The 10,941-nt window shown below is 36.4% G+C and overlaps 1 protein-coding gene across 1 annotated transcript; it reads right to left on the reverse strand.

The window, feature by feature from the left end:
* Positions 1–1,423: 1,423 nt before the first annotated feature.
* Positions 1,424–9,325, reverse strand: LOC122874661 (high choriolytic enzyme 1-like). The gene is made up of 7 exons (XM_044192839.1): positions 9,214–9,325; positions 7,268–7,313; positions 6,872–7,024; positions 5,967–6,084; positions 4,847–5,025; positions 2,469–2,550; positions 1,424–1,684 (listed from the first exon to the last, which is right to left on the reverse strand). Exons 1-7 carry the CDS (start codon positions 9,286–9,288, stop codon positions 1,558–1,560), a joined length of 780 nt encoding a protein of 259 aa, XP_044048774.1. The 5' UTR covers positions 9,289–9,325; the 3' UTR covers positions 1,424–1,557.
* Between the last annotated feature and the right edge of the window lie 1,616 nt (positions 9,326–10,941).

The following is a 10,941-nucleotide window of genomic DNA, read 5'->3' on the forward strand; positions in this document are numbered from 1 at the left end:
TGACTCCCATGTGTTATGTGTTTATGGCTTGACTGTATCAATTACTTTGACATCATTTTTGTGTGAATGAGAAAAAGGCTCCAGAATTAGGGACTGTATGAAAATTATTAGGGGTGAGAGGGAAGTAGGAGGGTTAAATATGTTTTCTTTTTGCTGATTCTACCTCCATACACCACTGCCATTCATACATGTAAGCCTAAATCTGGTCAGTCAATCTGATGGTGCAAGAAGACCTGGATTAATCATCATTATGGAGGTGCTGAGGATCCAGTTTCACAGTATGTCTCTGAAACAAGCTGCCCATGTAATTGCTTTCTGGTTCTTTAAAGACTTTAGCGGTGCACTCCTATAACATTGTCAGACTCATGATGGACAGTTTGAAAAACAATATCAAAATCGATGTTGCAGAACCAGAGATATCGTCTTTTTTATTCCACACATTCTTCTTCCTAGTTGAAACCTGGCGCCTACATTACCCACAATGCAACTCACTGACAGATTGCTTGGAGATTTGGGTGTGTTATGCTAGTAGCAGCTATCTCTGCAGCAGAGATGAGAATCGGGCTACAGAGGTCTGGTAAGCTCACGTCTTTCTAACTCCACACCCCCAGATTTTTATTATTTTCAAACTTTCGTCTTCAGCCCCAACCGACGCTCACTCAAGTGTTTGATCAGATTTCGTGCAGCTTCCTGTGAAGCTACAAAAGGCTATATACGACTTATTTCACATGAGTAGAACTCCCCAAGACCTGTAAACAGGCGCACTTCTCCTTTAAAAATGTTGCTTTCTATTAACAAGCCCATTTTCTATGTATAGTATTAACCAACAAAACAAATTACATCCAATCCTGTGACTAACACGTGTTTGTGTTAGGTGTATGTGTTTTTAAGGTCAACATTCAAAACTAACTTTAAGCTGCTTTAATTGGTTTTTGGACCAAAAAAGTGTTAATGTGTCTGTCGCATTGAAGTCATGTTTGTGCCCACCTGATGAAGTATCCGCAGTCTCCACTAACTCCTGAGAAAAATATCTGGCTCTTTAGTTGCTAGATGTTCAACTTTCTTCACCAGCTATTCTCTAACTGTGTCTGTTCTGTTCAGTGCTGGGCAGGTAGTGTACAGTGGGTTTATCAAAGCTTTTCTGCTGAAAACAGCTGAGTGCTGCTGCTACAATAAAGGGGGATGAGGGGTGGTGAGACTGAACCAAACACTAAATGTAACCTAAAACTAAAACAATGAGCTACAAGATGCTACGAGGCTCCGTCAAGCTGCTGTGGGTTAAAGTGACACCTTTCACACTACAAGTAGTAATTTGATTTTGTGTTAACAAATAAAAGTTCTCCAGCTTTTACACTTTCATCACACAAACTTCAGGGACATTTGGTGCACAAACAACAAACAAGGCTTCAATGAACATGTTTTTTTGGGGGGCATTCTTGCCTTTATTTGACATTTTCTTATGGGTCACCTCAAACCATGAATTAGATTTATACAGGGAACACTTACAGCAGCAGAAGTATAGCATATGTACAAACCTAGCATGTGTTTTCTTACAGTTTAACATTTGTACAGCGTGTTTACTCTGGTGATGTCATTCTTGCTCATCTGTTGGGCCGTGCCGAATTCAACATTTGCGTTGGGGATAGGCGCCATCGTGGGTTTATTGTTCCCGGAGAAGGCATACCTGCAGTTGTAAAGAGTACAGAGGTTAAATTATTTTTGGTTTGTATATAAAGAAGAAACTATTGGTATTTAAATATTGTTTAAAGGGTTCACTCAAGTTACAAAAAATGAAACAAACAAAGTGGCATAATAATAATAAAATATTTTTTGTGTGAATGAGAAAAAGTCTCCAGAATTAGGGACTGTATGAAAAATATTAGGGGTGAGAGTGAGAGAGAATGAAAGGAGGAGGGTTAAATATGTTTTCTTTTTGCTGATTTTTTCTTTTGAGAACTTTTTCTCATCCTGGATTCATTCTTCCCTTTTGATATTTATTGTAAAAAGTTTTGTTAAGAAAAAGATCAAAGAGTTACATCACAAAGACGGAGTTTGTACTGATTTTTGTGTGCTCTTTGGAAGCTGTCTGGAAGAACGACAACACGACACAAAAACCATGTATTTGATTTGACGGACAGTCAGGCGTCTGATCTCAACCATTACTGGAAAATATTGTGTTTCTGAAATCCAAATTAATTTTTTCTATTTCCCATTTTGGCATGTTTTCCATAAATATATTATTTTGAGATATTGGGGGGGGGGGAGGTATTGTGGTTTTATTTCTATGTCAATGGGACGGTCCAAAGAAAATGTTGACAGCTCCTATGGTGTGGCCAGGCCAATAATTTTCATATAGTCCCTTAGTAAAAGGTACTTTCAAAATTGAAGACACAAAGTTATATGAACAAATTATTATTAAATCAATCAATGTTTATCTGAATAAATAGATGAATGGTAGCCTTGTCAACCTGTGGTACTGCATGACAGAGTTGTAGTCGTAGGGGGTGTTCAGGTTCAGAGTGTTGATCTTGTCAAAGGCGTACTCCCAACCTGACAGGTAAAAATCACAACAAGGGTCAGGAAAGACAGAAAATCGCAAGCATGTGGTAAACTTCTGATCAATCGTCAGTTCATCGAGAAGTTAGTTTTACATTAGGATTTGGATGAAAGATTAAAGGGTCACAACAGCACCATCCAGGTTTATTTAACCTCCTCTGGCAGCATATAAACTGCTCCACAACAGAGACATTGTTTACAGACAGTTATGAGACAGGAGTCAATGGTATAAATATGCCTTTTGAATAAACTGTGTGAACTTACTGTCCTGTCAGTGACCAAACTAAGCTAAAGAGCTCTTCACTAACTATTTAAGTGAATGAAATTGTGTACAATGGTGAACAAAATGATAGGGGGAAGTAAAGAGAAAACAGAGGGAATTTCCAGGAGCTATTGTGACTGATTGGCGCTCACCAGACTTAGTGGTTAGCTCGCCAGGTACAGCAGTTCACAAATTAACCCTGCGAGTACAGTCACTATGTGACCAAGCTTCTACACCAAATATTCCACAAAGACTTGCAGATTCATTTTGCTGTACCACTTTCTGGTGTGGCCAGGCCTTAAGGCTAGATTTTGACTGCTTTCTTGGTCAGTAAGTACAGTAAGATAGATTTGGGAGTGAAGGCAGGCCTCTCTCAGGGCTTTGTTCCTAAATGACCACAATTTTAATTCCACAAAATTCTCATTTCCTGAGCAATTACAGGTTTCAGCGATGTCAATTTTAGTATGATATAGTTTATATTCTATTTTCAGGGACATTGAGAAGTTCCAGTGGTCGTAGTGACAGATATCAAACCATTTTGATTTAGTTTCTTTATTAGAAATAAATCAAATATCAGTCAAACCACAGTGCATATCGAGAGGCTCAAGACTGAGGATTTACATCTTGTTTAGGTCACATCAGGATAAAAATATGCTTAAAGCTGGAGTGCAGAACTTTTGTCTCCCCCTTCTGCCAATGAGAGAAATTACACAAACACTGTCGACGCGTGGTGATGATGTATGTCTACAGTGAGCTCGCCCCAGGCTCGTGTTCAGAAACAGTTACAGAAATACAGAGACATTTCCACAGTTCCAAGACAATAATCCATTATTCAGGTAGAGTAAATGTTATAGCTAAACAGCCTACTCCAAATATTTTATCAACCTGTCCAAGAGCAGTAATGCGACATCTGTGTCTGCCCTCAGTCCTTCTTTTCTCTCAGCGCTATCCAACAAGGAAAAGCTAATGCTACACTAATCACCGTCGAACGCTTTTTTTGACAGCAACCCCTCCTCTGAACGCCAAGTTTCTTGTTCATCTGGAGCATCAGAAACTTTTCTTGGACGCTTCTTAGGTTTTACTCCTAGTTGCCGTAGCCTACTATGTCGCTACGGTTGCTCCACAGCAATGTTAAGAGAGAGTTGCATCAACTCTGTTCAGAATCATTAAATTCTAGTGGTTTCATTGGCATGACTGCATACAATACAAGGTTGCCAAAGCTTATTAACTACACAATCATAATAAACCATAAACAATGCTCAATAATAAACATTCTCTCCAATGGACCTTTTTTTTTTTTTACAGCAATGGCGGATCGCGGAGCTCTCTACATGGCTCTGATCAAATCAAATCAAAACCAAACCAATCATTGCTGGTTGGCTAAAACGCATCACTACCGGTGCACCAGCGCGGGAATGTCGCCACAGACACCATATTTAAAAACTGTGAAATACTGAGAGATTTACCTGGCGGTGATAGGGTTGATCAGCATTGTGTGAACTTGTTTGGCAACAAGGGCTCGAATGTAAGTCACTTATATGTAAAAGTCCCGCTCTCCAGCTTTAAGGTTATTTTATTATCAAGATTTGGGATTTTTGATAATTGAGATTAAATTTAGGTTAAATTTGGAATTATTTTAGGATCGAGATTTAGCTCTAGGATTTGGAACAAAATTTGGATTAGTGTAGAGCTACAACGATTAATCGATTGACAGAAAATGACTGATCAATTCAACTGTTATTTTGATAATCAAATTTCAATAATTGCTAACAATTTTGTTTTCAAGCTAAAATGCTAAACATTCATTGGTTCTGGCCTCTCAGATGTCAGGATTTGATGCTTTTGTTCGTCATATAGTAATCTGAATATCTCAAGCAGTTTAAATACATTACTTTGAGCTGTGGGAACTAATAATGGGTATTTTTCACTGTTTTCTTTTCTTAGTTGCAGCCCCGAATTAGTGTAACATTAAGATCATTTTAATGTTAGGGTGCGTGGCTGTTTGTGTGTGGAGGCCCAAGTACAGACCGGACTGGATGTTCTCCCACAGGATCTGGATGTGCTGGTCCCTGTCGGAGCGGCACTGTTCGTGGTTGAAGCCCAGGGCGTGGAGAAGCTCGTGCTGGACGGTGCTGTGGTAGAGGCAGCCCTGGCGGTCCAGAGACACCGTCTGGGAATAACCACGACGGCCGACGTAGGAGTAACAACTAAATAAATACAATAATACATACAATTAAAATAAAAATGAATAGTGATCAAAGCAGACAGAAATAGTTCATGGCTCAGTTATTTCTTAGATCTAGGAGGCTTGTAAAAGTGATTTTTTTCTGTCACTTCTTGGTTTAGAACAGTTACAGTTTGCCTCTTGGCTTGATTTTTGGTTTTTGATTGGAATACAGTGGGACTCACTTTATTCATCTCAATGTAACAAAAGTCTCCACTGATATTGTCATGCATGTATGTTGAGTGAAAATGATATCAAGGAATATTTAAGATATTAACTAAGTAATAATTGAGGCGTTTATCTCCTGAAGTTTCTCTATGTAAAGTGTGATACACACAATCTTTTCAAATGATATCTAGAGTTCAAATAAAACTCAATAAGGAAATATTTGAAGTAAGACCTGCGCGTACAAAAAAGCTACCCTTCTGAATATGAAAACAGCTGTGATTGGGATGTGCAGTACTGTGTGACAAAATTACATTACATTTACTGGTTTAGAATTTATAATAGTTTATAATAGCGCCAGTTTGAGGTCCATAATTGCTTAACTAAAAATTATTAAAACTCACAGAACTTCATTTTAAATTCTTGTTGAGATACAAAAGTTTTCAAAGATTCCAAATATTTCTGAATGTGGAGGAAAATTTTATAAATTAATGCACAAATATTTCCATTTTCACATAAGCTAATGCAGCCATAAAAAAAACATGATGTGATATGGAGTATATGTTTATACCCTTCAGTTAGGTCTTATCTAAGAGATAAAACTGTGTTTGAGAGAGTTAAAGACATCTTTTAATCAAATATTTAATCTGCGATAGATAGAAGGTATTAGTTGATATCCATTATCAATTCATAATACACAAACACAGGTTTGAATTAATAAGCTGCAGGTAGTTTACACACAAACACACAGTTTGTTACCCATTGTTGGACTGGATGCTCAGGTAGTCTCTCTGGTTGGTGCGTTGGACGAAGCGAATACAAGAAACGTCGTGGAAGGACTGCAGCCCACGCTCGATGATGGTGCGCTCACGAGAAGCTGAGAAGACCCATGCAGGTAAAAGAAGATATGTACTGGTGTACGCACATACTCACACATAATAATAATAATAATACCTTTATTTACACAGCACTTTTCAAAACAAATTACAAAGCATTTTACATATAATTAAAAAAAGACAACAAGCAAACAGTTATTAAAATCTTATAATAAAATAAAACGAAAGATAATAAAACAAACAGTAAAATCAATAAAAAGCAAGTCTAAAATAGTGAGTTTATAAAAGTGATTTAACAGAAGACAATGTGTCAGCTTGATCTCCTCTGGCAGGTCATTCCACATCTGGATGGCCCTAACAGAAAAGGCCCAGTCACTGTTAGTTTTAAAGTTTGACCGAGGAATGGCCATGAATGTCTGCAGCCAAATGACTAAATAGGTTGTTTGATCTGATGCCCATCCCCTGGGGCCGCAATTACAGAAACTTCCTAACTTGCAGATCCTATCTTAACTGTTTGGTAACCATGGTAATTAGGGTTAGGGATCACTTCTTCTAAGTTGTTTTGTAGTGAAACAACCTGAGATCCAACAACAATTAAAGTACAAGATACAGATTTTTACCTCCAACCAATTTATATTAATCAGATATCAAGTTTTTTTTTTAAATATCTCGCGTCATAATAAAAGCTGTCAAATTTAAACTAGTTTATTTGAAAGATTAAGCACATTACATCCCAATCTATGGATCCATAGTGCATCACATCTTTTAGTCAACTATTATAATAAAACATTTTAAATAACGACTTTAAATAATTAGTCAGATACTCACAGAAATGTGTGGCGATGACATAGGGCACATAGACCTTTCCATCGCTGGATTTGCCCCACATGCAGCCGCCGGAGGTGCAGGGATCAGCGTTTCTCTCATTTTCATTGTCATAAGCAATGTCATCCATGACGAAGGGCTCTTCTTCTGTATGCACTGTTGAAGGAAGACACTGAAGGCTCAATCAGTGAATTGACCAGTGGTGGAAGAAGACTTTACTTAAGTGTTATCAGCAAAATTTAATTTAATGATCCCTGTCAGTGTTTTACTAATGTATATGATGTTTTTGGATTAATAATACTGATGCATTAATGTGTAAATTTAAACGAAATGTGCAGCAATGTCTATTAATGTACTGTTGTTAAATCAAAATAAATTTGGATGTGCGTGGTGTCTTACCAACATCCTTGTTGGCCCTCCACAGGAGCTCAGAGACAGACAGATCCTAGATCAGGGAGATGACATCACTCATTAGTAAGGACTTAAATGAAAAGTTAAATGTATTTATGTAGAGCAGTTTGCACAGTCTGTTGTCTATTTGTATAGTTTACTCTCTAACATAGATCGCACTTTCCTCCTGTATGCATGTACGGCATGTGCTGTGAAACTGTGTATGTCTGCATCAACACTACTTGTAGCATAATGAACCTAAAATTCTGCTTAAATTATCATTAAGCTACTGCAAAATAATAATAATTATCTCTCTTTGACAACATTCACTGTATATATTCATACATTCTTAATCAGCACTTAATTAATGCTAATTAATACTTAGATATAATGGCAGCCATTTTTTGAGTCACTCCAAACAACGAAAGACACGTTTGTTTTTATACATTTTCAGCTTTACATCGAAACAGTATTGCTCAGTTGCATCAATTAGGTTGATTTGGTTTTATTCAGTCGTAAAACAACCTGCACATGACAAACATGTCCAAATATTCACCAAACAACAAAAACAACAAACAAACAAAGAGACAGATAAAATCCAACTTGAAACATGGACATGCAGAAATAAAAACTAAATCAAATAAAACAAACCATAAACAGCATATAACACAAAGTGTTCTGCTTAAAATTGAAGCATGACACGGGATAAAATCACTAGTTTTAAATAACTTATTTCCATCGTGGTCCTGATGATGTTACGGGCCTTACAATTTGTAAAATTCAGCATTAACTCATATCAAACGTAATTTTCAGCTCTTCAGAAGCTTTCAAACTATTCAATAAGTCTTTATATAAAGGAATAGAAGACGTAGAATATCCAAGTATTTGCTTTAAACGTTTACTATATATTCTCTATAAATTATGTCTTTTTCATGTCCACTTTGTAAATTTTATTATGTAAGTTTGAGGTTTGAATCCCTTACACGATAAATATTCATATAAACAGAAGCACTGTTAGGTCCGTTTTTTTCCCTATATATTAAAACCAAAACAATTAAAGTGATATACAACAGAACTGTTGAATACTTACATAATAGTAGGTGTACGGAGACCCAAAGTGTTCAAAATTACATAAATAAATTCAATACATTTTTAAAACTCAGCTCAAATGTTATTGAAATGTTATTTCATACTTTTCACAATAACAGAGTTTAATTCAGGTCATTTTTATTTTATTCCAGCAGTTTTAATTTCAAAATGTTCTTTTTCCAAAGTGTATTTTAATTTCACAACGAAACAATGTGTTAATAATGAATTAATGAATGTTTTATTTCATAATGCTTTAGTCTTTGTCTATCAATGGATACAAACAGGGCAGAGACAGTTATGTGAACAACCGATCACCTAACTGGCTCTGTTTTAAGACATATGGGAAAATGCTATTGAATATATATAATAATAAGGCGAAAAACAAACATCTCATAATATGAGCTGAATTTTAAATATTGATTTGAGTATTTCAAAATGTTATGGTTATATTGTATTTTTTGTTTGCATTTATTCATGATTATTTAAATCATAATGTCTAGTTATTTATTTAATTTTGGACACTTTGGGTCTCCATATATGTAAGGTTATCAACACAACACCTTTAATGTAAATGTTTCTTGAATCTTCCCTAAATGTTTTGTGCATTTTACACATATTCCCCTCTAATTTAGCATAAATTGTTTAGTGTCATTGGGATATGGATTAGGATTTTAAATGCATTTACAAAGAAGAGATTAAACATAGTTTTTACTAACAGAATCATCCTGATGTCACACAGCAAAAACACGAGGAAATCCCAGAGACTAAATAAAACGACCAATAAATCACAAATTGAATCCTCATTTTATCTTTATCTTGAATTCTGTTGTAAAATCCTAACACAAGGATTTTACAAATAAACTCACCTTCTCTTCAGCCCAGGAGCAGTCAGAGACCACAAGGAGGACGAGGAGACTGAGCGTGCACTTGAAGAAAGCCATGTTACCAGCCTGCAGGTGTACGGTGTTAACACCTGGATCCTGCTGCAGCCGCTGTTTATACCCTTCAGTATATCTGTTAACTCCTTTGCTTAGTGATAAGATGCACGTTGCCTTGAAAACATGCTGCAGATTCCCACATTAATTATACCTAAATATGCTTGTGGTGGCAAAAAGTGTTCTGGAAAAACTTTGTGACCTTGTGAGACTGAAGGCCCCGAGGACACCTGCTTCATGTTAATGGCTCCTGAGCTGGCTGTTGCATAACGGATAAACCGGATTAGTCTGATGGATTTTCTTTTGTGGTGAATTTCAGAAAACTGCTACTGAACTATGGAAGCCCATTTTGCCCCATATTCACTGCAGCAACTGCAGCAAAAATGTGAGCATATGAGTTTCTGAATTTGTGATTTGTAGCATAGAATTTGTGCACCTGCAATGAAGAATTTGAGAAGGTATAAAATCTACAAGTTTGCAACTCCTAAAGCATTTTTCTCTGTGACTTTACTTATACAAAGTGTGAGTATTTTCTACAACTACAGATTCCACTGTCACAGGTGCTCAGTTGTTTTGCTCCAATAATACATTCATACAAGTATAATGTCTCTGTCGACCATCCTGATGTTGTTGTTGAAGCTCTGGCTTCTTGGATTGTTTCTTCCTGCAAATATAAAATGCACATGTGGAACTGGGCTCATATTTATAACCCCTCTTCATCATCATCATTGCAATATTAGATAATTTCTTTATTTCTAAAGGCACTTAGTGAAAGTGAAACCTGAAAGACAAATTCTTACACAGCAGTTAGCAAAACTGGTCGCTGTGTATATTTTTAATATATTGAATTTTTTTCACAGCAAAGAAGGGCAACAGTATGGGAAAAACTATTTTACAGTCAGGAGTGAGAGTGCAATGTTACCTACTCAAGAAAACCCAGATATTTTTAATTAGCCACCAAAAATGAAAATTTCTGATTTACTTACTTAACAGCTCAATTATATCTTCTGTACATTTTGTTTACCTACATAATGATCTAAATGCTATTTGGATGTCTTCTCTAAACTACCAGGAATGTGCTGGATAAATACAGATTTTATTGAAGTCAAAATTAAATATATAGAGTAAAAAATATAAGAATTGTAAACTATATGTAAACTGCTCTTCATTAAAACACCCACAGAAATATTGCAGAGGACATGACTTTACTACAGCCCTGGTGGCTTTAGGACATCATGACTTCCTCAGTGGCTGATTTTGAATATTTGTGAAAGCTATGTATTGTATGTCGTAGAAAAGGTTTCAGTCGTAGTCATCTGGACACTGTTTTCAGAATCAAGTTTCGGCTCCCATCCGGAAGTCATTCTCAATTGTGAAAAATGGTCTGACAACTCAGAAATTTAAGCTAATCTGTGTTACTTAAGCCCTGCCCTCAGGAAGGAGTCTTCCTGAGTTTCTGCTGTTTACCCTGCCTAGTTTCACCTGAAACTGCCCTTCTTTTGTTTCCATGATGGCCCAGTAATCAGTAATCAGGCCTATTGTTTTCTGGCTGCCTCCCTCATCACTGTTAAGTACCTGATTAGCATATGATTGGCTTGACCATGGTGATAATACACTGTGATAGATCATTGACAGGTTGAATCTCAGACCACCATTTCT

This window comes from Siniperca chuatsi, linkage group LG4, assembly GCF_020085105.1.
Source record: "Siniperca chuatsi isolate FFG_IHB_CAS linkage group LG4, ASM2008510v1, whole genome shotgun sequence".
Taxonomy (NCBI): domain Eukaryota; kingdom Metazoa; phylum Chordata; class Actinopteri; order Centrarchiformes; family Sinipercidae; genus Siniperca; species Siniperca chuatsi.

Coding starts and splice junctions, on each gene's coding strand:
- LOC122874661 (XM_044192839.1), bottom strand. CDS start 9,288: ATGGCTTTCTTCAAGTGCACGCTCAGTCTCCTCGTCCTCCTTGTGGTC. Junction 6,085..6,871: donor TGTCATCGCCACACATTTCT/GTGAGTATCTGA, acceptor GGGTCTTCTCAG/CTTCTCGTGAGCGCACCATC. Junction 5,026..5,966: donor AGCATCCAGTCCAACAATGG/GTAACAAACTGT, acceptor GTATTTATTTAG/TTGTTACTCCTACGTCGGCC.